Genomic DNA, 27,862 nt, shown 5'->3' with positions numbered 1-27,862 from the left:
GGTTTACCGTAATCACCACAAAATAGCAGCAATACAAAAATTGGCCATGGAGACTGCTTTTTTAAAAAGCAAGTGTTTGATGTGTGAGTTTGAGTATTAAAAACTAAAGTTCAAGACGTGCTTATAAGAAAAGGCTGCGCAGCGCTACTTGACATTTATGATGCTTACAGTTTCAGGAGTAAAAAGAAGGGAACGCTTATCTAGTCATTAAGGTAATCTTAACCCACATCTCTTCTATGAAAGTACTTTTGTTTCTTCTGTAGTAGTCTTTGGATTCACTTTAAAAGTAGCCTAATATACAAGTTTTTTCCCTACGAAGTGAACTCCTCTGCGTCTGTTGTCGGTCCGCTCGTTTCCTCGGTGAACTGCAGCATCCTCTGCATACATACATGACCCATAACCCCGAGAGGAGGTAGGCGGCTGGGTGCGAAGCGCGGCGTCTGCAGCATAATTAAAACATGGCGGACTCGGAGGAATATAGACTTAAACGATTAAAGGTAAGGCATTCACAACCAGGCTGTAGTTATAGCGGCACTCAACTGGACGCTAAACGGATTAGCTGATCCAGCTACACACTGTGTTGTTTAGTTGTTGTGGGCCGGTCGAGATTCGCACATTCAGGCTAGTGTTAGCGGCTAGCTTGCTGCTTTGCTATTCAGTGCTGATGCATGCCGAGAATTTGCGGAGCAGCAAACGAACATGTTGAGAACATTGTGTCCACGAGCCTTTGATGTGCACCTCGGGAGCTTGTTATTAAGCCAGCCGCAGACCAACTTTTGGGTTGCAGCAGTGTCCACGTAGCATCGGCCAGGACTGCTGAGAATAATGAGAAGTGGGGGGTGTATTGAAATTATCTGTGGCTACATTAAAGCCGTTTTTTGCGTGAGGAGTGTAGCCATCACCAACATTATTTTTTGGGGTGTGTCTGAACTCAAAAGTATGAGTGAGTTCAGAATATGGCTGAATTTTAAATGGAGTTTGGTGGGACCCCCCCTTCTTTCATACAACTAATAATTAGACATGAGGCCTGGAGCCTTTAAAAAGGCACTAAAACGTGAAAGCTAACGTTTAACTCACATTAGTCTTAATGATATTTGTATAATTAAAAGATTAGAAGCAGGGAAATATTATTACATTTATATACAGGTACCAGAGTTATAGCATTGGTACTCTTCGGGGATTTTCTGGTACATTTTTTTGATTGCCACATGACAAAAATTGTAGTTCCTCTAATGGCCACTTGAGGCCGCCTTCGAAAGAGCCATGAACTCCATGTTTTTTTGCATCTGTACATAGTTTGCCTCTCAATAAAGAAAGTGCTACAGAGAGTATTTTTCCACCTGGATACTGGAGTTAAGGGTATAGCCACCCAACAGGTTTAGCTAACCAGAGTTATTGAACTGGTCATTAGCAGTTATATGACATAAATGCAGCTTGTTAACTAAAGCTATGTCTAAACTGGAAGAAGTTTGCAGCAGGAATTTGAATGACATTCATGACTGCAGGAGAAATAACCACTGACTATACGTTGTAGGCACAATCCAAAACTGACTTAAATCAACTTCCCGGCGAGCGATTGAAGTGACAACCAGTGAGTGCAAGATACTCCTGTTTGAAGAGTGACCTGGTTGTTACATTTGATGGATGCCTAATCAGTCAAACTCTAGGGGGAGGTCCACAAGCAACCAGGCGTAGGCTTCAAAACTACAAACACAGAGCAAATGGCTTCCAACGTGGATGTAGCCCAAGTTAGCTGACTTAAGTTAGCCCTACAACCTGTAAACTCCACATATACAATTGTGGTCACAAGTTTTCATAGACTCATCATGGGCATATATTTCATGATATTTTGGGGATTTTTAAGTATTTCTTTGAACTGTTCTTTTTCCAGCATGTAATGACTGTACAGCACACATCTTTAATGACTTTAAAAACCAAGAATTGGGTGCACAAGCTTAATGTGTTTTGGATTTTTTTCTAATCCATTCAGGGTCAAATTTATACATATACTCACTTCCATCTTTTAAGTGAGTGGTGCTGAAGGTTCTATAAATGAAGGTTCTTATCTTGACATGGCCAATGTTTGTTAACTTCTCATTGGTATACGTGATTGACTACAACTGTGTGTCGATTACACCGACTACCAAAATCGTCGACGACTAATATAATAGTCGACACGTCGTTTGAAGCTTTGTAAGATCCAAAAAGACGCAGGAATAAGTAGTAGGATTTAAGAGTGTAATAACGGACTAAAACAGAAGATGGCAGCACTGCATGTACAAGGCAAGGCAAGTTTATTTGTATAGCACAATTCAACAACAAGGTGATTCAAAGTAGTGATGGGCAGATGAAGCCCCATGAAGCACTGGAGCTTTTCATCCAATTGGTTCACCCCAACGCGAAGCTTCATGAAGCTTCATTTGCTCTAGCAGGACACCTACTGGACGTAAAAATAATAGCTGGCATGAATTTGAAGAGTGTGGCATTTTGCACACAGCCTGTAAATGTCAACAACAAAAGGAGTGTGTAAAACATGTATATTGTAGTGATGGCAGTATACTGTGTATATTTATGCTGGCAGTATGGAAAATGATTATTTGCGGCAAAGTTCGAACCGCTTCATGAACCAGTCACGTGGTACAGCCGGGCAGCGAGGCTTCGGACGTCATCATTTTCAGCTCCTCCCATAAATGAAGCAAGCCTCGATACGCGCTTCGCGGAAACGCCCCCTCCATTACTCGACACACGCTCCGAAGCCTCGATACAGAACGTCCCATCACTAATTCAAAGTGCTTTACAGAGACATTAGAAACAAAAACAAATAAAAAGCACAAGGATGCCAGCTGCCATTAAACCCCGAAGAAGAAGAAGCAGTGTCCCAGAATTCATAGCGCAGCCCTGCTCAGTTTCCAACAATAGCGGCAGCTGGTTAGTTTTAATATTACTCTTATTATACTTTCTGGGTCACAAAATAAACTTTTAACATATTTTCAGGCGAGAATGTAGCTGTGTAAACCTCAAATATCTGCTCAGTTTATCAAGACACCACATATTTTCAAAAGCCCCCCGACATTTTCGGAGACATCTGTTACCCACCAGCTTGATGGCTAGCCGGGGTTCAAGGCTCACTAGAGCCGTGAGAACACCGGACTCCCGGCAAATCGTTTTCAAACCAACCGCTGTCTTTTGCTACTCAGGTTAAACATGATATATAAGTCACTTAGATAACTTAAAAATGTTATTGTTTGGCTTTCTCAGTATTTTATTTGCTCCTGAGTAAATCGGTAAATTGGCTCAGATTAAAGTTATAGTTTTTACACAGCTGAATAAACATTAAGCAGACAACTGATTATCAGAAGTGTGAGATGCTCGAGAATATACTCCGGTGCGATGTTCCCTCTAATTTTTCACGTGTCTGAGCGAACACACAAACTCCCTGAGCGGTCCCTTGGACCACTGTGAGCAACAGTAGACGTGTGCACTGTGGTCACGCCAGCATCTAATCTAACCAAGTTACATGGTTTATTAAAATAATCAAATTACAGCATTTACATTTATGTTAGACTACTTTTAAGTGCTTTAACCCACTTACAATGAAAATTTAAAAAGATCTTGTTCATGACCTGTGTAGTATGTTAACACTATTGGAAGTAAAAAGTAAGTAAAAATAACTTTAACTCCAATTTTGAAAACACCACTTTGTTGTTGTTGTTTTTTTTTTTTTTATAAAGCTTAGACTTGTAGTATGAGTCTGTGGTCTGGGAGAGAGTCCTGTAACTCTGTCTGCAAAATACAGTATATAATGACCATTGTTGGGCAATTAATTCTATAGTTACTTCTACATTACATAAACAGTGGATGAAGGAGGAGAACTATCTCCAAAGTCTTCAACTTCACCTCAACTCAACCGCTAGACAGCTCAAACTCCAACAGGACAACAATCCTAAACATATCAAAACTGGTTTTAGAATTGATAAAACTGGCTAATATTAAACTTTGGAATGGCCTTCCCAAAGCCCTGAGCTCAATCCTATTGGAAATTTGTGGACTACACTTAAAAAGCAGGTTTTGTGCCAGCAAATCAGCACATTTAAATAAACTCTACCAATTCTGCTAAGAAGAGAGGTCAGATAAAAAAAGCTTGTGGATGACTACCTAAAGCATCTACTAGAACTGCAGCTTGCCAAGAGACGTTTAAACACATTCCAGTGGATGTGTATCTAAGAAAAAAATCAAAAATTCATTCAAAACTGTGCACTCTGTGTTCTTGTTCATTCAAGTCATTAAAGATGTATGCTGTACAATTATTCAACCCTGTCAAAAATAAGAAATCATTAATATCCCCCAAATTACCATGATAGTCACACCCATGATGAGTGGATGTAAACTCCCCTACTGTAGTTAAATGTTTTTTCAAAAAGCTGCTTTTAAGGCTTATTTTTTAGAATATTTAAGACTGCTTTTAAATAATACCTTTAAAGTAAGGTTAAGACATTTCCTCCTCTTTTAGGAACAAAAGAAACATGACCTCAGTTTGGAAAAAGTATTTGAACAAGTTTTGTTTGTGTGGTCCATCATCAGTGTGATCATCTTCACCCGTGGTTGTTCTGCAAGAGCCAGGTGTTTATACCCTGTGCTAATTGGCCTTGTTCATCCATTATAAACTACCATGAAACTGGTCAGCAACTCCCATTTAACAAAAAGAAAATTATGGTAAAAATGAGTGAGGTGTGCGCAGAGAAACGAATAAGCATTGTTTATTTGCACACACTGGGAAACTCTGTTTGTCAGATTAGCAAACAAATCAATGTCCCGTCCTCCACAATTCAATATATTATCAGAAAGTTCAAAAATGATGGCCTCATTATTGAGAACAGAAGACGCTCGGGCAGACCCAGAAAGACCAGGACAAGGTCCATAACTGTGAGTAACATCAAGAAAACCCTCAGAGAGTCAAATCTCTGCTCAGAGAGAAAGAGTGATGAGAAGGTTGCATTTTTAAGAGTGATTAGATAAAACGTCTCTGCCAGTGTAGGGGAGCCATTTCAGTTCCTGTTATTTTATTTACAGAAATGTGCCACAATTCAGCCTGGAGCCCAGCAGAGGGTGTGCTCAACATAATCCTCATTCCAGAATATAATGATTTACTCTTGATTCTAGTTAAAAAGTTGAAATGTAAATTTTTACGAAAAATAGTTTTGATAATATGTAATTGAAATAAAACGGCACGTGTCCTTAAGCTCGTCTTGCAGGGAAGGCTGTTTTGTTTTTTCCCCCACAAACCCATAACACTCGGTTAAAAATGGGACATGCTGCCTTGACGATGTGTGTTTCCATACAATAGGTAGCTCTTTGAGGCATAGTCAAACTACAACAGAAGCTCCTGTGTGTGCGCACAAAGGCCACTGGTTGTGGTGAATGTAAGATACTGCTGTCAAGAAGTTGCTGGCTCAGTGGGTGCTGTAAAGTGTCTTATGGTCTTTACCAACAAAACCAGCGAAGTCTGAAAATCAAGCTTTACATTTCGTCCCAGTTACAAGGTAAAATTATCAGATTTGGGCTACAGCTCCACGGGTCTGATAACTTTTGATTTCATGGCCAGGTTTTCTGAGGGTCCCACTGGGTGTCCATATGCTTTTTGGGTCTTAATTTTGACCTATGTGTCTGTGTTATCATCTTAGGCAGGTTTTCGTTGATTTTTTTGTATTTTTCTTTAAAATGATTGTTATTTGCTTGGATGTTTTATTGATAAGATAAGATAAGATAGAACTTTATTAATCCCTCGGGTTAGGGGTTAGGGTTAGGGTTATTGTCTATTGTACAGAAATTCATACTTTTTTAAAGTCATAATCAAGAGTTTATTTTCTTACCATGGGAGTCTCTGGGGACTGACTCCCTGCTAGATGTTTTTAGATTAATGAATTATAAAAACATCTTTGTGCTTTATTCAAGATTGGCAGAAATAACAGAAAAATGCATTAACTCGACTAAGACACCAGCAGCCAGTCATGCTACGTGTTTGGTTATCTCTAGAATATGTGTTTTTAGTCAGAAAACTGGTGTATGTTAAACTAAAATGGCACTTGATGCCTTAATTATATCTTTGATTGTGTGTATCAAGTTTCTTAACTAATTATCCAATTTGGGGTTGTATCCAGGATGTATTTTATGTTTCCACTGAACATATTTGGCCCTTATCTGTCAAAAGTTGTGTTGTATATGGATGTGAAATGAGAAATAATAATGATCTCTCTCCTCTGCAGCATGAGGAGCACATGTCCAGGATGTTTGACGAGGTGATGGGGTTGGGAGACTTCGCCGACTCCTCCAGGGACTCCAATGCATCTTCCAAGAGTGGTGGACAGGATGAGACGAAGGGAGTGGACCAAACCTCAGGACAAGAGGAACAACAACCAATGGAGGAGGAGGAGGAGGAGGAGGAGGAGGAAGAGGAGGAGGATAGCAACAGCAGCAGGAAAGAAGAAAAGATAGACAAAGGGGCGGGCGAGTCATCACCTCCTCGCATTGCCTCGCCCACCTCTGACCCACAGGATTCTTTTAAAATGGGGACCAGCGAAGGGGGAGGTGGACGAGGAGGAAGCGGGGCAGCGGCTTTTGATGATGCGCTGGATGGCCTTCCTTCATTTGGGCAGGAGGAAGATGATGAAGACTGGCACTTTGCCCTGCCCATGGGCACCCTGGAGGATGTAGACGTGGATAAGGCCGGCAGGAAAGGTAGGCAGCAGGAGAACAGCGAAGCTCCGAGCAATACCTTTGGTTCTGAGCCAAAAGTAGGGGAGGCTGAAGAGGAGGAGGAGCAAGAAGAGAGGGCAGGGAGCACCGGTTCTGCCAACACCTTCCACTCGTCACAAGACAACAGCAGAGGTAACGCTGCTTATTTTTGAAGGACACGATAGTTAGTGACTCATCTGTTTGCTTTTTTTTATTTTTTTTAAATTTCTACTCCACTGTTTTTATACAGTTAGTCACAGAGCGTACCATTCAGCTCATAAAACAGTCTTTGAGTCGAGGGTGGAGCTTAATAAAAGTAAAAACAACCCTCATGAAGTCACAATGGTGTCAATTTAATTCCGCTTTATCTGTGGAACGCCAGATAACAACAATCGTCGCCTCAAGGCACTTTATAGTGTAAGGTACAATAACAATATGTTATTACTGCATATGCAGGTCAGTTTAGATGTCTTTCATCTGTGAAGCAATTATAAGCAGATGATTAGAAGAAAAAGTAAGAAAAGCAAACAAATATTCAGTAATTTAAAATACCATATAAATAGTATGCTTAGTAAAAACGAGAAACCTAAAAAAAAAAAACAAGCAAAATAGTAACATTAAAGTGAGGCTGTAGTATTTGCATTACAAATTTAAAAAGGTAGTCCTAAATAAATACTTTTTAGAAGAATATAAATATTAGTCGAAGCAAAGGACATAAATAAAAATACAGTGATTTGTAGGCTCATGTCATGTCACACACATTTCTAATAACAAGGGGAGGGAAAAGCTCACAATCTGGCAGCACTGTCTGATTACGTCACAAAACTTGACAATTAAACAAGAATGAATGGCAGCATTTGAAATTTAATAGATTGACTATTTGAAATCAAAACATTTTACTTGCAGACTGACTGTTTTAACAGCACATGGATGGGGCTTCTCAAGTGTAGAAGCAGCCAACTTTCATAACCTTCACTAACTTCGAGTGATTTGGGGACTTTTGAGGCCGAAAAGTGGTGAAAGCAACAGAGGTTACCTGTTACCAGCACAGAAAAGTCTGTTAAGCCTGCAGGTCTGCAGCTAACAGGAGTGAAACACCAGCTATTTCTTTAAAGAGGACAGAATGAAGAGAAGCCTTATAAGTGCAGGATGTTCTCCTTGAAGCCTACTTCTTTTAGTCCAAGAGACAAATGATTTGAATCCCGGCGAGCTGCTCTGCAGATGTACCTCAGAAATGTGAAGACATGAATGAGGTTAGCTCAGACTCACTTTATTTTCTAATTCTACTAAATGATTTAGAATTTGGGAAATATCTGTGCAGTGAGGTAAAGGACTAAAATAAATATGTTTACCATCTGCTTGGATCATCATTTAAGATCCACTGAGCCATTAGAAGTTGTAACCTCCACATGTCCTGAAAGAAAAGTGAAAATGGTTTCAAAAGGTGTCACAGATTTAAAAACAAAAACCCTGTGAAGTACACACAGTGCAAATACGTACATATGAAAAATATGAATACTGAATTCCTTCTTCCAATCAAACCCACTCCGTTGCAACAGATGGCTGCCCCTCCCTGAGCCTGGTTCTGCCAGACTTTTCTTCCTGTTAAAAAGAGTTTGTTTCTTTGTGTTATTGTGTCTTTACCTTACAATATAAAGCGCCCGGGGAGCTGACTCGTTGTGATTTGGTGCCATAATTCAGTTGAATTAAATGTAACCTTATAGAGAGTAAAAAAGTGCTAAAACATTAATTTAACAAGTGCATGTCCATGCTACAATTAGAATAAGTGGCAGTCAGTTCCTGTGTGTGACCAACAACATATCGATTTAATGTAATATCAATATTAATACCACATGAATCAGAATTTGTTATTTTTGTGAAGTTCCAGGGGTTTAATGAAAATCTTAGCATGCATTTTATTGTTCAATTTGTTTTTGTTTTTTTCCCTTTTTGTTTGTTTGTTTGTTTGTTTTTTTTGGGTTTTTTTCCTCAGAAAATCTTAGAATTTAGCATCTGTTGGTATCGGGTAATGCACTGACAGAAGCTCTCAGTGGAAGTACTGCCGGTCAACAAGCCATTCTGAAAGAAGAGAAGTTAAACAAGAACCTGTCATGAATCCAGATTTGAAGTTTTTAGCTCAAATCATCAGACAGGTACAGCAGAGTGTCTACAGCCATCTGTGAAACACAGTGGAGGCTCCGTCAGGCTGCTTGTCAGACAGTGGTGTTGGGACTGATTACAAAAGCAGAAAGGGATGTAATACCATCTGGAAAGGATCTTGATTGTCATCTATTTCCTCTGCAGATCATATTTGTTCCAACTTATTTAAAGTGTTTACTAAAAAAATAACGAAAACAATAATACATGTCGTTTTTTGTTTTGCTTTTTTCCCCTATCCATGTTCAGATGCAGGCGTCCTGAACCAAACAGAGGAGACAGAAGACAGTCAGCAGGGAGAGGTGAGGGTTGGAAAACACTGTCAGTTAACTGCCTTTTCAGCTTGGGTAGTTATGGACGCTTTCTATTATTTCAGACGTCAGAGGCAGCTCCGGTGGAGGACAGCAATCCCCCGATTTCTCCGAGTGTGAATATAAAAGAGGAGCCTATTGATGAAGGCTACGATGCTGCGTTATTGCCTCAGAGCTCCATCAGACAGATCAAAGAGGAGCTCGAACACCAGGAGGTTGGTATAGAGAGAAGTTAAAGATTACCTCACTGTATTTGGATTGAAGCTGCTAACAGACTATGCATTGTTATGAAACAATTTAGACTCATTATTTCGGTCATCAAGTTTAAAAATATCCCACCCAGTCCCCTCAGAATCAGCCGATTGCTTTTGCACAATAACATGTCAAATTTTATTTTCACACCATGTTAATATTTTCACAGTTGCAGGCCTTTGAAGTGCAGTGATGTGGGTTCAAAATTTGTGTGCTTTTAAATTTAAGTCATGTTTTTCAGCATTTTGGAGCATAGGAGCAATATGCCATCCTCTTATATAGTCACAGCACGAAGATCAAATTTTACTTGCCTTCATTAAATATACTGAAGTTATTGTACCAAAAATGGCTGATTCTGAGGGTCTTTTTAAATAAATGATCTTTTGACCTTTTTGATGTGATTTATAGCAGTGTGAAAGACAGACAGAAATGTGCAGTCTGATTTCTTATTGTTTTATTGTTGCAGGAGGAGCTGAGGATCAGCTCAGTCTTCTCCGTAGGTGGAGGCAACACCTTCACCTCTCCTACCAGTGAGTGCATTTGTTTTAACATTAGTGGTGATGTCTTGTACACTATGTTGTAGTTTATTTGATTTTAACTGTATTAACATGAATTCAAATTGTGTTATTATTATTATTATTATTATTAGTCCTGGTAATAATGCACCATAGAGTTTCAGTGAACCAAAGAAGATCTTGGTGTGAAAATTGGCCTGAAATTGGACCTAATGATAAACCACGGATTAGTGGCAGAAAGGAAAAATCTGCGAATTATCTAAGGGTTAATAAATCTGCCTGATAGCTTTGTTAACCTCTTGTCCACCTCAGTGCCAACAGCGGTTCCAGCCCCGACTCCGACTGCCATTTTTATCCCTGGTAGAGGAGCTGTCATACAAGCCATGGCTTCCCTCCCCGTCAGACCTCCAATTCCAGTCCCAACTTCAATACCAGCTCTGACACCAATACCGCCGCGCCCACCACAACCCCCAGTTCCTGGTAGCGTTCGCTGCAGCGGTTGCTCTAAGGTATTAATGCAAAAATGCACATTGTTAAAGGAAAACTACAATTTGAAAAGCTTCACGTAACTCTGTATTTAACTTATTAATGCTGTTATTTGCTGAGAATATGTACAATGATGTGACTTTACATTTTCAGGTTCTGCTGAAAGGTCAAACGGCTTTCCAGAGAAAAGGATCGACGCAGCTCTTCTGCTCCACTGTATGTCTGACGGGCCATCTTCCTCTGCCCACTAAAAACCGATGCTGTTTCCAGTGCAACAGGTACACACTTGTTTCCACTGGGCATCGATATGAACTCGCTGCCTTGTGGTGCTATGAAAACCGTATACGGATGGTCACTTGAGAGTCTTAACGAAATGCTACTTTATTTTACATGATCTACTTTTAAATTTTTTAAATATCGCTGAAATGTGAGACCCTTTAGTGCATAGCATAACTTTCTCCCTTTGCCTCTATTTTCACATTGCTTTGGAGCAGCTGGTTTTCCCCTCACTTTTATTTTAAAATTTCAGTTGTTGCGCCGTCCAGTCTCATTGGTCATTGTGGGTCTGCTACTCCAGTTTCATTTGATGTCATTCAGCTATCGGATAAACTTAAAACTCAATCTATGATTTTAGGTGGCAGTGATAGTCCTTGTTCTGATTTGGACAGCAAGCCGGCAAAAAAAGGGCTTCCCGTGCTACCTGTGAATCAAAAGATTTGATTTATTCCATTTAAACCAGCACAGGGATCCACATGTCAGAATTTTGAATCCTCATTTTTCTGCAGCATTATAAGCAGTAGTTTTTGAGGGTTACATATGAATGCTGTTATATTTTATGCAATTTGTTTGTATATTTTGTATGCTTTGTCCAGCTCATGCACTGACCTTCAAAACAGCTTAAACTTTCTGTTAGCAATCCACAATGGCAGGACTACTCAGGCCCTATGACAGTGTACATGCATGGGTGATATTTTGAGTCTGTGTTGTTTTTAGTTCTTGTTTTACTCTTTGCAGGGAGATTGTTCAGCCCAGGGACATGATCACAATCCCAGCAGACGACCGCACCTTCATGCACTTTTGCGGCCAGTTCTGTTTGTCCGTCTTTAGACACAAGAAGAAACAGACTGACAAGGTTCCTGACAAATGGGCTGATAAACAAGTGGAGAGAAAGCCAGAGAAGCCGCCAGAGAAACCGGCAGAGCTCCAGACTGACAGACCCTTCTGTAGTGTCTGTAAAGTCTCCAACAAGGTAAAAGACTTCACGTGTGTAACATAAAGATCCAATTTTAGGTCAGCGTCTCTTCATTTTGGTTGTATTTATTGCTTCTCCACGTTTTGATTGTGATCATCTCTACAGCCAATTGAGCACGAGGTCACCCATCAAGGCCGCCTACACAGACTCTGCAGCGACGCTTGCTTTGTAACCTGGCGCAAGATACGTCAGTTAGCTATGAACTGCTGCGAAGGCTGCGGTCTTTACTGTAACACCAAATCAGGTTCCTGTCAGACGCTCACGATCGAGAAGTCTCAGCTCAACTTCTGTGGTCCCACCTGCATTAGCACCTACAAACAGGTATAAATATCCTTGTATCAGTTGAGATTAGATAAAATAAGATAACCTTTATTAGTCCCACACGTGGGAAATTTGTTTTTGTTACAGCAGAAAGTGGACAGTGCAATGTCAAATAGAAAAATTAGAAAAAAAACACTGGAATAAGATAAGAATAAGATACAGTTCTATACATTTTACTTTTTAGAAACATGTTGTTTATTTATAACAAAACCTGTTTTTGTTTTTTTGCCACCTTATTGCTCAGGGGCAGCTGTGCCCCCTCATATGTGTCCAAATTATCAGAACCTGCTGAATTTTGAAGATGTATGCTTTACGAATGCTAGACTTGAACTGATGTTTTGGCGTACTTGGGTGGTTCAGTGGTTTGCCCTGTCATATCATATAAAGGGGGATCTATCCTGGGCAGTGTGAAGTTTTTTCTACAGGAGTTACAATAATCGATCCAACTTCTTAGTTTTAAAAAAGTGTTTTTCATAACAAAATGTTTTATAGTCAGTCTCTTTGAGCAAAATGGGAGCAGCACAGACTCTCCTCGCAAGCACAGCTGCTTCTGTGTGCATATATGCATGCATCTGTTCTCATTATTCATTATGTCAGAAAAATCATGCTCGGCACCCTCGTATCGTTTCCTCCACAGACCTGTAGAAAGACAACAGAGTGCGCGTACTGTCACAAGACAGTGGTCGTGTCCACAACCATCATGGAACGAGACCAGAAGGGAAAAGTTCAGCTTTACTGTTCTGTGGTCTGCGTGGAACAGAGTCGACCACCTCAGCATAATCTCACTGGTATGACACACGCGTCCACATGTGTCAGGGTCATGTCACAAGCACAGGGTTTACAGCAGTATATTTATTACAAATTAAGATACCATGCAGAATAGAAAATTATTAGTTAGCCTCCTGGCTCCATTGGAGGAAGAATCTCAAGTTTTTGTTTTTAATGACTGTTTTATTTTTTTGCAGGTACTCCATTCCCATGTTCCCTGTGTAAAGTGACCGCCGTTCCTCAGTATCACCTTGCCATGGTGGATGGCACTATACGTAACTTCTGCTCCTACACCTGTGTGACTATCTTTAGGGTAAAGCAACAGTGGCATTAATAAATTTAAAGATGGCACACATTGATGGTCTAAGCCGTCTTGTAATTTTTTTTTCTTTTCCCTTAATGTCTCATAGAAATCTGGCCACATATCCCAGCCAGACCTGACCAATGGAGCCTCTTCTCTCAGGGACCCCTCTGTCAGAGATGCCCCCAAACCGGGGCCTTCTGCCGGAGCCAGCTCAGTCCCTCCCGTCCCTCAGGATTACCCATCCTCAGTTCCCTATCCAGGCAATCATCCCAGTCATACCTCAGTGCCCCCACTAGTGCCTCCCCATCCGGCCATCTCCTCCTCCCCTTCTGTGCCAGGACAAACGCAGGCCGGTCAGCCAATGAAACTGGCAGAGGGCCGGCTAGGTGACACCTCCAAACTGACCTGTCACCAGTGCAGCAAACAGTTCAACACCAAGCCGCTATTATTCAGCCACCAGGTAAGTAAACTCACTCATATCCTTCTGCATGACCAGTGCCGCACCATAAAAAAAGGAATATACTAGTTGTTGTTTTTGCCTGCAGGGTCGAATTTCTGTGTTCTGCAGTAAGATGTGCTGTGAGCAGTATAAAACCCAGAAAAATATCCTTGCTGTGTGCGAGTGGTGTAAGCAGGATAAGGTGATCTTTGACACCATCGTCTACAACCAGCAGGACCTGGTCTTCTGCAGTGAAAGTGAGTAATGCTCAAAGATGGCCTTCATCCTGTTCTACACTGTTGATGCTAGTCAAGTTTCGTCGTGTTGGTTACTAAACATAATTCAGCCATGTGCCGCTCTATTGCTGTGATCCTTTGCAAATCCTTCTCATCAGAGGTCATCTCGGTTATTATTTTTGACCCTCAAACTCTAACTCACAATCTACTTGGATTTTTTTTGTAATTTTGAAAGTACAAGATAATTCTTATCTCTTAGGAACTATCTGAATTTTCTCTCTAGCTTTTCTCTCTGTTTTAATTTCCAGATTTGATTGCTTAATTGTGTTTGCAGTAGTGCTGAGGTAATACCCCTCCTGCTGTGTTTTCCAGACTGTAAGCTGCTCTTCAAGCATGACCTGACTTCTCGTAGCAAGGAGCATGTCTGGCGTCCCTGCACCTACTGCTCTGGCATTGCACAGAAGATGCTGCACAGTCACTACGGAGGCAAGCTGGAGGAGTTCTGCAGACCCCACTGCATGTCCCAGTACACTGTACTCTACTACGGGGTGAGAATACGGCTGCCCCACTGCACTATACACCGAACCACACGATGCCTCTTGCAGCGTGTTGAATGTGGTCGTGTCTTCCTATGTCTTGGTGCAGATGGGTCGGTGTGACAGTTGCAGGAAGCAGGGCTACATGACGGAGAAGCTGCAGTGTTTGGGTTCGGTGCGTAACTTCTGCAACCTGCCCTGCCTACAGCAGTACTGCCACCTTCACTTTGAGACGAGCCAACACAGCAGCAGTAATGGGACGGCGCCACAGACACCATATGGTAAACGGTGTTCAAAACTGTAAAGCTGCACATGAACACGCGCAGTAATTATTTCAAATCTGCAAAAATTTAGAAAGCTACAGAGCTGCTTCTCAAATGGTGTTTAAATCAAAACAAACCAAGTAAGGGCTGCGTGGTAAACACTGAAGCATCTGGGTGAAGGGATTGCATTCACTCTCTACTTCCAGCTCCAGCTCCAACCCAACCCCACCACTCCTCAAAGATGAATCCAGTCATAGCTGACGTCGTTTCATTGGCCAACGGCTCCGCCACACAGCCCAGCGTGTCAGCAGATACCACTCTGACTGGTTAGTACATGCACACATCCATAAAACCAGTGTCCTAATATTCTAATATTTTTTGTGTATTTAGTGTCTTTAGATTTGGTGTTTAAACATTTGATCCTTTCTAGAGTGAGTATTTGCAATAAGTGAGAAGCTCTCTTATGTAAATGTTTTCTCTGTAATAAACACAGTACAGATATTTAATAAAGATAGCTACCGCTAAAGCAACTGATAATATTTAGTCATTTAGGTTTGTGTTTGTGATGTCAGATCTCATATTATCATATTATTAATTATAACCATATTATTGGGGTTTTGTTGTTTGTCTGTTTGTTTGTTTTAGGAGCTCTACCGACCTCCAATGTAGACGGCAAGAATCTCGACCACGTATGTACTGTTTCTGTGTGTATTTGTTCTCAAAGGGTTGGATGATTTTGCCTGACATTACTAGAGAGGGTCAATTGTGTATATTACTGGGTCCATTTTAATTTATTTTCTTTACTCTGTGGCATTCTGTACTCAAGTGTCAACTTCACGAGCACGTTGCAAAGATCGCAATTAACCTCAGCAGACTCTGTATGAAAAATGGCCGTAGCCACGGCGACATCACCTGTCACTTGCATTTTTCATTGACCTCAAAGATCTAAAAGAGAATAAATAAAAACTGCTTTGTTGAAACTACCTGAAGATTTTCTCCAAATGGTGCATCTTAGATACTTCACCCAAGCATGCTGTGTAAAGAGAGTCCACAGATCAAACAATATGTATTCACACTGTACAACTAAGTGTCAGTATGCAGTCCGAGTGACTCTAGTATCCATTCCTATTCTTAATGATGCAGTGAGTGAAGAGGGGGGAGAGAGTGGGGAAGACACGCAGAGGGTCATCTGCTCAACCTGTGAGCTAAACTGGTGCCCCAGTATCCATTGTTATTCTTAATAGAGCTGTAGTTCAGAAAGGCTGAAACCTGATCTTTGGACTTGCAGAGAGCAGTTTCACATTAAGGTGGCCTCAAGATTTACATCTCTGATGTCAAACAGCACAGACTGCTAAAAAAATGGCACCCTTTTTGACATTCAAATGATTCCTGTTGGAGAAACTGTCCACTGTAACAAATTTATGATTATGAGTCAGATCCGCCTCGTTTATTGTTACTGTTTGATACTTAATATGCAGGCCAGTACCCAGACCGATGCCATGCGTGTGCCTTCATCCCGTCGGCGTCAGATGAAGAACAAGTCCGTTCTCTGCAGGCCCTTCACCATGGACCAAGAGAGCATGTGCCAGCTGCCTTCCACTGAATCAGGAGGTAATTGCAGGAATCACCTCAACATGTTTTGCCTGTTGATTAGTGAGATTTGGGAGCTGAGCTGCACCACTTTCAGTAACTTCCTGACAGTAAAACTCAGTACAGCACAGCTACAAACACCTGCTGAATACACAGTGCACTAACAAACATGTACCGGTAATGCACCTTTAAAAAAAATTATAATTTCTGGAAGTTTTTAAATGGACATGTGTTGATTTTTACACAAACCTACTACATTGTCTTTGTTTATTTTGGGTGTTTTACAAGTCACAGCTTTGCATGTTTGTATCAACAGCAATGATTAGATAATTTAAAAGATGTTTTTCCATATATTTAAATATTTATGAATCCCAGTGTCCTTACTTCTTACTGGAAAACTGTTCCATTAGCATTACCAGTGTTAAATTTATCAGCATTATTCCTCCTGTCAGCCAACAACAGACAGAGAATCAATATTTTATGTATTAAACGTCTGCCTCACATAAAACGAATATTTTATATAAGTCAACATCAGGGTCTCAGCTTAATTTTCTCAACTTTGTAAGATGGAAATGTTAACAAAAAAGAGAAACCAGTATGACTCAATAAAATTGTTTTCCCTAGTGAAACTTAAAAAAGGGAATCAAGATAAATAATATAAAAGTTATTCACAATATTAAAAATAATCATGTTCTTTTAATGCTGTTACTGTGAGTGCACCAAGGTTTTTTCTAATTAGTTTTTACTCTTATGTTTTTGACTTTGTGCTTTCAGTTTTATTTCATTTCTGCAAGTTTTCGATAGTGGATCCGTACAGTGGCTTTGAGGCGTCAAATACACTGCAAGTTAAGAAAACACCAGCAAATGGCACAAAATCACATAAAACACAATGGAAATAGAAAAACCCAATGTGAATTTTTTTTCTATTTTTTTCTGTGTATTGTGTTGTTTTGCAACATTTTTGTTTGCTGGTGTTTTCTTAAGTTCCTGTTCGACCTCTCAGGGCCACTGTAGGTTGGCTGATTTTCTTATAGATTTTATTGTTGTAAATATTTAGTTTGGGTTTAGTTTTTATTGTTTCAGTTTCAGTCCTTCAGTGTATGAGAGGCGGCACGGACATTATAATAAAAACACTAAACTCAAAGTGTTGTAGACGTTGAGACAAGTCTCAACAAACACTTTCCCTGAAGCATCATCAGACAGACTAAAACTATTATAGTTTGCTCTTTGTTTTTAATTTATTTAGATTTATATAAAGTTTAGCTCAGTGGGCTAATATTCTGATAGACTTGCTACCATTTGTGCCATCATTCACTAAGAGTTGACATTTTATGTGTATCAGTCACTGCTCCATCTAAACACCATGCACCTAAAATAAAAATGAATCCTATGCTCAGCAGCAGCGTTCCCGCAGTCCACAGCTGGTGTTTCTTTTTTGATATTTTTTTGTTCTTCAATCTTTGCTCACAATTAGCTGTTTTTAACAATTGCACCAGCTCTGCTAGATAGCTCCTCGCAGTCTGACCAACCGTCAGCTCAAGCTTCCACGCCACCGCAACCGTGCCCAAAATGTCAGGAAGAAACGCAACTGTGTGATGGCTTGCCAGCGCGTCTAACCGGGCGCCATTTCCTGGGCAAGAGAGAGACTTACTCAGACTGCAAGGTTTGCAGACAGCACAAGAGGAAGAGGGTGGAGGAAGAAGAGGGAGCGGAGAAGAAGCAGAAGAGGGCAGAGGATGAGGAGATGGAGAAAAAAGAAGAAGAAGAGGAGGAGGAGCAGCTTGAAAAGACAGATTGTGAGAGCAGGAGCGAGCTGTCGGGCAGGCAGACGTCGTATTACTGTAAGACGTGTTCAGGAGAGCCCAGCCTCTGCCCCGTGCCCTGTTTCGAGCTCTATCACACCCGACTGATCTACAAAGTGATTCCCGAACTGGAAACTGAAGGTGAGTTTTCCGAGCATACACAAATTCCCTTCTGCTTTATAACATGTAAAGAATAAAGCTTGTGCATTCAGCATGTGTGAATGTTTGTGAGTCTTACAACAACTTGCAGCCCTTTTTGTTTGTTTGTTTGTTTTTTTTAAACCTGTTAATGTTGTGCTTGCGTGATTTGTTGAAATGAATTTGCATTTTCCAGCTGACTTCTTGAGAGGGTCGAGTGTGTCACCCGAGTTTTTCTCTCCACAGCCTCCTGATCTGCCAACGTGAGACGCTCTCCTCCTCTTCCTCCGCCTCCTCCCCTTTCCCCCCCGAGCTCGGACACAGATTGAAAACTACAGGGTTTAACTGATGTTTCCACACTACTTCATATATATATTGTTTTGTTGTTTATGATTACCTCCAGAGCCTTAAGAACAAAGGCAAAAAAACCTCATTTCAGTACTTTTGTGAATTCGTACTTGTAATCTGGCACTACAAAGAAACGATGCACTTAAAGGGGCTTTCTGTGTATTTTTATATGAAGTAAAGACAGCAATATTTATGACCTAATCATATGGCTGAGTATTTTCTTTCCGCTATGAGTATTTAGTTTGTATGGTGGGTATTTGCAAGAGATCCACAAAAGACAAGTCACTGACCTTGTTTAAAAAAAAAAAGAAAAAGAAAGAAGAAGAATTGTGTCAAATGATTAAAACCTGTTATTAAATTTAATTTCATTTTTTTAATTATTATTCATGATGGCCCCTCATCCATACTACTATTCCTCCATTTCCTGTGATGTGAGAGTTTTTTTTTTTCTTCTTTATAAGCTGAAAGGTCATTTTTTTTAAAGTCTTCTAGCTTCTCAATAAGCTTCTCATGAAGATGATACCCCATTTGGAGGCATGTGGTTTTATTGTGTAGGATGGTGACTGCATTAAACAGGACCTATTACCCTTTTCTATATATACTGTAACAACTGTGGATGCTCACAATTAAAACAGCCCGTGACTTCAGTTTATTTGCAAGCAAAACATCCGGCTTCAGACTGCTCTTAAGAAACATTAAGTTTCAGGCTTTTTTTTTTTTTTTTTTTTTTTTTTTTTTGGTAACTCTCAGCTCTGTACAGACCCCACCCACCTGTTGTTAAGATCACAGGGGAGGGGGAGGGGCTAAAGCGGCTACATTCTGAGGGATGCTAGAGCGAGGGGCTGCAGCCAGGCCAAGTAAAAAATAAATGGGGATTATTTTCAACTGTGAATCATGCAAAGCTACTTTGGTAGAGTCCCGGAGTAAAAATCTACAACCATCTGCTTTAACGCATTGGCATTAAATACTTGAATTATAAAAACAACAGATCCCCCTTTTACAGGTGAGGAAATCTATTAAAATCCAGCTGGAGTATGTGAGCAGTTGAAGGTTAGTAAATCCCCAACTGAAACCTCAGGTAGGCGTTCATCTTTGAGGGTAAAACTTGCGCTCACTTCAATGTCTGACTGGTCTCGAGTCTGGCAAACCTCATTCATTCGTTTATTTGATGTCAGTCTAACTTTATATCCTGTTACACTTTGTTTGATATGAATGTGTGATTCATGAAAATTACCTCACTACTGATGCAGTCTCGCGAACCAAGTTTGGTTTCAATTCTGACTTGAGTTGAAGTCGAACTGATTCCAGCTGTGTGTAACATTACTGAACTTTATTTAATGACCCATTGTACACTGTTTTATTTTTAATATTTATTCCACTTTGCTGTATGTGCATCTGCATGTTTCATTTCCTCCTCATTTTCTCTGTTTTTTGAAAGTTTTGGTTGAAAGCAAGGACTGCAAATAAATTATATTTGCGAAAAAAAAAAAAAGCCCAGTTGTGATGGTTTATTTTATTATTTTTTTTATTGACATGTACAAATTTAAGATAACAGACATATTTGACCCTCACCTCGGCCTCTTGCCAACAAATGCTGACAAAATGATCAGGATGGAGCTCAGACTCTTAACATTGTGGCTCAGTTAAGGCAGTTAATAGTTTTAAGAGCCCAAAGTCTTCTGCTGGGATCGACATGTGTTACAGGAGGTGTTTTGTGGCCCAAATGCCACAAAGCATCTGATATTTGACTCAGGTGAAATACCTACACTCCTCTCCACCTAATGAGGTGGCTGCAGGTGACTTACAGGTCTCTTGTTTTCGTCCTTTCGGCACATTTGGGTCCTCTCGGCTGTTTTTCAGGTATAAAACAATCAACAGTAACAGTGTCTTGATAAAATATGCATCTTAAACATCTAAAAAGTACAGTCTGCATATATGTGAGGATGCCAAAATAATGATAAATGTCAGTGAAACAAACCATGCTCGCCAGAGGTTTTTTTAATAAGCGGTGGGACTTCACGATGGTCTTATTTTCTTAATAAAAATATAAACATTTGGACATTTTTCTGAAATGAAACCAAAAGAACGATCATTTGAACATTTGATGTTTATTTCCAAATCAATTTAATCATTGAAGTGATATAAAGAAAGGTTTTAAAGTCTTACATTTATTGTGATTATGTGAAGGTTTATTGCTATCTGGGATTTTTTTCAGTCTGATGATAAATGCATGTCAGCTGAGTCCTGACATGAGGCAGCTGGCTTTATTTGCCATCCCTGATGGTTCAAAAATGCAGGAGCAGTGATGAGAAATCAAATTTTCCTGATGGAGTGACCTGACACTCCATCAGAAAAGTTAGTCACATCTCAGTGGCGACATCTGCTGGCCACATGTTTGTTCAAAAATCAAAAAACTGCTGTTCCAATAAATCAGAAGACTCTGCAAACAGCAGATCTTTTGGTGTCACATTGGTAGCATTTTACCTTTTACCATAAGACTGTGAAAGGAATCTCTCTTTCCGCTTTTCCCTGTGTCCACATCCCAGATTTTCTCTGTTATTTTTGTAGCCGACTCCATCAGTTGGGTGGTTTTTGCTGTTGGTTTCTGTGGGTCACCTATAATCCTAATGATCAGCTGGTAGCAAAGACAGTTTGGTTAGGTCCAGAGCAGCTAGTAATGTTGGCACCAGCAGGATTTCCTTTTATTTCATTCACATGTTTTTATTAATAAATGCCACCTTTTTGTACACATACACCTACTTCTGATCCCTTTCTGGAGTGAATTAATAACAGCTGCTCCTTAGAGTCTGACTGTGACTGTAAGCTCAGTAATCTCAGAGGATTAATTTTTATTAGTTGTGCAATGAGTATCGTATGGGGAAACAGTAAAAATTAATGGTAGCTTTTTTTATCAATTTCATCAGACAGGAGCACAAACAGCTGGTTAAGATGAGGCCCCGACTAAGATTAAAAATGATTATTACAAACCCTGAATCATGGGAAAACTACTCGAGTAGAGTGCAGGAATAAAAACGTGGAGCTGGGAAGTATTAAGGGGTCCACTTTTATTCCTCTTGGCTAACCCCAAACTGTCGCTTTTTGGTCTCTTATAAAGTTTGTTTAATTGACCTGTGATGTCACAGTGACCCACCCCTGTGTCTCACCTTTAATTTTCCTCTTCTTCAAATCATTTTCTTCACATAAAAACAAGATTAACTCTTTCTTTATCTCCCTTTCATCCTCCTCTGGCAGCAGGAGAGGAGAACGTGAAGGTGTTAATGGTTCCAGTCCCAGTGCCGGTCTTCATTCCAGTGCCTATGAACATGTATTCCCAGCACACACCTGTTCCACTGCCTATGCCCATGCCTGTAGGTCCTCTTACTTTATATTCACAATCTATAAGGTTTAAATAATCGTTTCAGTAAATCAAACACTTCTTTCCATTTTTTTCTTTAAGGTTCCAGTACCCATGATGGTTCCACCACTGAACAAGGACACGAAAGATGCAGCTGTCCAGTCAGAGGCTTCTTTGGTGGAGGAAGAAAAGCAGAGAGATGAGTCCGGTGCAGGTGAACGTTCTGATCCTGGGTTTAATAGATGTAACACTTCCAGCAGTGTTTTCATGATCCTCTGGGTTTGTATGTGACTGCTCTAGACCAGAACACCTCTGAGAGTGGAGACATGAAGTCTGAAGTGGTCGCTCCCACAATCCCTCATCACGGGGAAACTCTGAGGGAAGAAGAAGACCGAGCTGACCTACCACTTACTCAGACTTCAGAGAAGAATCCAGAGGCAGCTGATCCAGAGCCAGAGACGAGCCAAATGACAACCGACCCTCCTGCCAGCTGTGCTGACGATCAACCACCAACCTCCCCGATGATGGACTTGGAAAATGACTTCCCTTCTAGTGAGATGTGACATCACTGATAGTCAGCTGAAGAAAGCATAACATATACTTGATTCAGATTTGCTTTAGCAGTATATGCTAAGTTCAAGAAGAAATCCAGACAGACAAGATAAAATATAAAAACAGAAATTCTCAGTATGATAGCTCCATAAGTTTGATTTTGGAGGGTTTTTTCTTATGTTTTTTAAGCTGCTTCTCCTTCCAGACTCAAACCAGGAATCCTGTGCTTGTTAGGTGAACATTAAGCCACTAGATATTGTGGATGATTAATAGATATTAATAAAAGAATAGAATTAATACAGAGGAAAGATGAAAATCATCCACTAACAACAGAAGCAGGATAATTGGAAATGTTTGTTTTTGCAGAGTCGCTGCATCAGAAGTCATGTGCTCCACAGCGAGGAGTGAAGAGACCCAGAGAGGGCTCGTCTGGCCGGAAACGGGTACGACATAATTGATCACGAGTCTCTTTTTTCCCCCTATGATGGACTTTGGAATTTGCCAGCTTATTTTATTACTTGTATATTTTAAAAGACAACAAAAAATCACCTAAGCTATGTTTAATCATTTATCTTTTGAATTATACTGTAAGAGCATAACAAATCTTCCATGCTTCTATTTCCACTATTGCCAGTCAAGGGTGCTTAGGGAATTGTTTTAAATGTGGAGGTACTGGGCAGAGAACCCATCAGGATGGGGGCGGGGTTTATTTCCCCATACCCTGTCTGATTATGTTGCTGAAAACTCCTACTGATCCAAAAACCAGGACTCAAAACAAAGAATGCTTCCCTGTACTTCCATGTTATGTTGTTATGATGTTTAAAATGCACCTAATTTGGCCATAAAAAGCTTTTTTCCCATCAACTATCCAGGGTCGGAGGAGGACTGGTTCTCTGGAGCGTGGCACAACCATGGCACTTTCTGCTACCTCCAAACTGAACCACCTGTATGGGGTTAAAGCCTGGAGAAGCTGGGTCCAGCAACGCAACAAGCAGCCACAAAAATGTGAGTTTTTTTCCTCGTTCTTGATTAATTTTCTGTTTAATCTGCACTGCCTGCGCTTTACCTTCATTCTCCCCGTAACAGCCGATCCAGTTCAAGTGAAAGAAGACGTCCTTGACTGCAACTCCGCTGAGCTGAGCTTCGGTCTGTCTTGCTTCATCAAAGAAGTGCGACGGCCCAACGGAGCACCCTACAGCCCGGACAGCATCTTCTACCTCTGTCTGGGGATACAACAGGTGCCCACAAAAAACTGCACAACTGGTTTCCATCATGTTTCTTTATTTTTCTCCTAAAACAACCCTCTCCGTCCCCCACCCTCTCTGTTTGGACAGCATCTGTTTATGATGGGTCGCATAGAGAACATCTTCACCGACCAGCTGTACAATCAGTTTGCCTCCGAGATCTCTGGGATGCTTCAACTCTGGAAACCAAAACTACTACCTAGTGGTACGATGAATAAAATAGATTTTATTCAATTATTCCTCATCTATTTTCTTTAATGGACATAGCATTGTAGCAAAACTACGAATTAATTCACTCTAGGGTATTATCTTGATACATATTTACAGTATGTTTATCTTGCTTTAAGCACCAACCAGCAAACAAAAAGAGCCAGACATCTCTCTTCCTCCAGGTGGCGTTGTTTCCTCCCGTGTCGAGGAGTCCTACCTGTGGGAGTGTAAGCAGCTGGGCGCCTATTCACCCATAGTGTTGCTCAACACGTTGCTCTTCTTCTGCACCAAATACTTCCACTTCAACACCGTGGAGAAGCACCAGCGCCTGTCTTTTTCCAACTTCACCCGCCACTCTAAACCCTGCAGCCGAGCCGGCAAAGTCTACTACCTCCAATTCCAGAGAAGCAGTGCCAGTGCGCCCAGCTCTGAAGAGACAGGTGGGCGTCGTTGACTGAAATCATGTGAATGACTTTAACTAAAGTATGCACAGAAGTAGAGATCAGCTGGGTTTTTGTGTCCCGTTATGTCCAGAACGACTCAGAAAAAGGCAGACGGAGAACGAGGGGGACCTGGAGATGATGGAGAACGTCACCAACCCTCTGCACTGTCCTGTCCGACTCTATGAGTTCTACCTCTCCAGATGGTGAGACTCACACACAGACAAACTTGCAATCACTGCTGCAGGAATGAAAACTGAGCGCATTACTTTCTTTGTGCACCACAGCCCGGAGTCTGTGAAGAAAAAGACCAACATGTTTTACCTGCAGCCCGAACAGAACGTCCACACACACAGGTCAGAGCTTCGTTATTACCCCGAGCTTAGCTGTGAAACCATTCGTGTAGGCGTTGCTTCTTGAATTGGTTATGGGTGTCTTGTTATTTTTGTTTCTGTATTTTCTACAAAAGTAACACTTCAGCAAGCATTTCAATGCTGTGTGATCAACACAAGCTAACGACACAGAATTTCCTTGTCATTTCCCATAATTTTTTTGAGGTGAAAAAATGTGAAATTTTCTGTCCATAAAATTTCACAAAGATCAGCAAACAGAAAAAACTTTATGTTGACACTGTAAAGTGAAAATAATGTTTTTTATCATTTCCATTTTAACCTCAACAGTCCCCACTGGTACACTTCTCAGCCATTGGATGCTGCCACTCTACAGAGCATGCTCACTCGCATCTTGGCTGTCAGAGAGGTTCAGCAGGAAGAGGAAGCAGTGGTTCTCGCGTCCTCGTCTGCGCCTGCCGAATGTGGCGGCTTACAATGATGCCAAGCGGCGAATTAAAACTGTGCTCATCGGTCACATCGGACGGAGGCTGACAGGGAAACGGAGCGAACAGAGACGCGATGAACGGACGCTTCGGGTTTGTTACCTCAGCAGCAGTCACAGAAACGCACAACGAGTTTACAAACATCTGATGTTATTAGGCAGGAATCTCTCACACAGCTTTCAGTGCCCGGGACGTCAGATGTGCTTTTTATTTCAGATACAGACTGGTGAAAGGTGACGCCCATCTGAGTTGTCTTATTAGTGTCACCTTTTTTTTGCTTCAACCCTTTTTGTGGAGAATAGTGAACCCGACGCAGAAGGTTGCCTTTCTGGCAACACGTCACATGATCGATAACAGCATTTTGAGCAGATACTGTTGTGTGTTTGTGCACTGCTGCCCCTCAGTTAAAGGGGCTGCTTTTTCCAGAGCATTCCCTGGAAGCCCCGTTCTGTCCCTCAGTGACCCTACAACTTAATTTTGAGGAAGATGATGAAGTCACAGAGCGCCGGGTGTGACGACAAGGGCGGATGCTGAGCAAAGCTTGTGCTGGCGTGACTGGTGATTGATGCCACTCGCTTTCAGATTTATCCAGAAGTTTCTGCAACTGTTTCTTCTCGTTATGAGGTATATTTTTACCACATCTGATACAGATCTACAGCAAAAAGATGGTCCCAGTCCACCTGGAAAGTGTTTATCCATTTGTACAGAAACTGGTTGGAGGTGCACATGCTAAATCCCTAAAATAATTATTTACACCTGCTACTAGACAAAAAAAAAAAACATACTCGCCGTATTCAAAGCAGCTGGTTGTAGTGCCATCTGTCGTTCTTCTTCTTATCCAGGGCCGGGTTGTGGCGGGAACAGCCTAAGCAGAGAAACCCAGACCTCCCTCTCTCCAGCCACTTCCTCCAGCTTAACTGGAGTTGGGGCGTGTTTTGGGTCCATCCCACAGCCTCGTCCCGATAGGACATGCCTGGCGCACCTCATCTAGGAGGTGTTACCTTGACATCCCAAATACTCACAGAAAGGTGATTATTAGGATTAAAATTTAATTTTATGCATTATTTCAGCCCCTAATGTCCCAAAAATGGAAAAATTTCCAGAAGAAATTGTGAAATGTACTAAATGTGCTATACTAAAAATAGCAAAATTTAGAGAAAATAAATGAAATTTAGGCCCATTGCAAACACCGCCACAAGTCTACAGCGGCTGTGTGAACTATTCGCAGTTCACAGTGAATATCTCTGCCTTAAAAAGTCCAACTCGCTCCTGACCTGATGCGTTCATTTTTCAGCTGAAAATTGGCTGTACCTGAACACCGAGCTCTCCTCAACAACTCATTTTGACACAAAAGTTTCGAGGTCTCCCAAAGCTAGTAACGGGACTTCCAGGGAGAGATCCAAGAAAAGCCAAAATTCAAACTTTGAAGGGCAGATGGGCCAAATGTCAGGTGTGGTTTTTTTAATATATTTTATGGACAGACCTTCTACTCACACCTTGTATTTTAATCCGTTAAACTGCATTACATGTCGAGTGTAAATCCCGCATCATACCCATCACTTTGGATGTGGATGACTCTTAATGGTTGAGATCTGATTAAAACTTTAAAGTGAACCTATTCTGCTCCTTTACTAAAATAGCTTTGCATGATTCGTGGTTCAAAGTAAGCAACCCAGTTTCAAAGCAAAACATGTAATAGAGACACTGGACCACCTTGATCATTTCTCGCTTTGCCTCTCCAAAATGTGAAATGGACACACCTGCAGAAGTTGCATTACCAGCAGGGGGAGATAATGTATTTAAATCCACAAAGTCGGTAGTGAGCAAGAAAAGTATGAAGTACATACCAGGATCCTTAATCTTTAGAATCGATTTAGCTCGGGGGCTAATATGTATATACATGTAAATGTGTTAATAATGTCTGTTTAAAAACTTTCTCATGATTATTTTCATGTTGGTTGAAATAAAATATCTCCCTCTGCTGTTACTGCAACTTCTGCATGCGTGTACATTTCATTTTTTGGAGAGGAAAAGCGAGAAATGGTGGACCGTGATATCAGGTTGAAATAAGCCATCTCTTGCTCAAGTAGCTCCTCCCCCTTTAGCCCAGCTATCTTCTCATTGGCAGCTCCTTGTAAAGAGAAAGTGGGCGGAGTTTCTGTTTTCACAGCCAGAAGCTTGTGTCAGAGCTTTCTGCTCTCACTGGGTTCGTAATCTTGCACACACAGACTGGCCATCGTTAAAATAATAACCCGCTACTGTAAAACCCTATAAGAGCACAATAGGTCCCCTTTAATATTGATCAGTGTAATCCTTCTGTTAACAGCAAAAAATGCACAGTGCCTCTCATCTTTTCTTCTTTTTTTAATGAATTATCAGATATGATATAGTTCCCCCATTTCTTTATTTATTCATATATATGTCCCATGTGGCCTTATTTCACTGCTATGAACTTTCCATTTTCCGTGCTGTAGGAGAATCCGTTGATATTTTCTGTCTCCTTCTTGTAGTGAACGGCTCACTACGAGTATACAATCGGCTAAATTCTCAAACCCCGAGGCTGACTTTCCCTTGTCTCCTTTCTTTCCTCTCCACTTTATCCCCTCTGTCCTTCTTGTTTTTCACTCCCACCAGCTGGTTCCCAACTTAAGGAGTTGGCAGATTTTAGAAGAGCAGCAGACAAATCAAAAGTATAAAAACAATACTCTTACTAACTCCTAAACCAGAGGTTTTCTGTATTTTAAACTCTATGTGTGCTTTTCTTTGTTTGGAGTCA

At 40.9% G+C, this 27,862-nt stretch overlaps 1 protein-coding gene across 3 annotated transcripts; it reads left to right on the top strand.

Annotated features, from left to right (window-relative positions):
• Positions 1-212: 212 nt before the first annotated feature.
• On the top strand, positions 213-27,020 carry LOC113011558 (zinc finger MYM-type protein 4-like). 3 transcript variants are annotated; one of them, XM_026151080.1, is made up of 29 exons: positions 213-497; positions 6,264-6,885; positions 9,139-9,191; positions 9,266-9,415; positions 9,919-9,982; positions 10,280-10,476; positions 10,607-10,731; positions 11,468-11,702; positions 11,811-12,026; positions 12,664-12,814; positions 12,992-13,107; positions 13,205-13,558; positions 13,644-13,794; positions 14,146-14,321; positions 14,419-14,590; positions 14,779-14,898; positions 15,218-15,261; positions 16,051-16,183; positions 21,703-21,818; positions 21,908-22,019; positions 22,106-22,357; positions 22,724-22,800; positions 23,230-23,362; positions 23,444-23,595; positions 23,692-23,806; positions 23,994-24,251; positions 24,346-24,457; positions 24,539-24,607; positions 24,932-27,020. In XM_026151080.1, the coding sequence occupies exons 1-29, from the start codon at positions 459-461 to the stop codon at positions 25,080-25,082; spliced, it is 4,665 nt and encodes a 1,554-aa protein (XP_026006865.1). In that variant the 5' UTR covers positions 213-458; the 3' UTR covers positions 25,083-27,020. The 3 variants fall into 3 exon arrangements, with proteins under 3 accessions (XP_026006865.1, XP_026006864.1, XP_026006863.1); XM_026151079.1 differs by lacking the exon at positions 213-497 and adding an exon at positions 4,655-4,923 and having other exon boundaries at positions 21,706-21,818; XM_026151078.1 differs by lacking the exon at positions 213-497 and adding an exon at positions 4,655-4,923.
• Positions 27,021-27,862: the final 842 nt, after the last annotated feature.

Source organism: Astatotilapia calliptera, chromosome 19, assembly GCF_900246225.1.
Source record: "Astatotilapia calliptera chromosome 19, fAstCal1.2, whole genome shotgun sequence".
NCBI classification, from domain to species: Eukaryota; Metazoa; Chordata; class Actinopteri; order Cichliformes; family Cichlidae; genus Astatotilapia; species Astatotilapia calliptera.
This window is presented reverse-complemented; position numbering and strand designations above follow the sequence as displayed.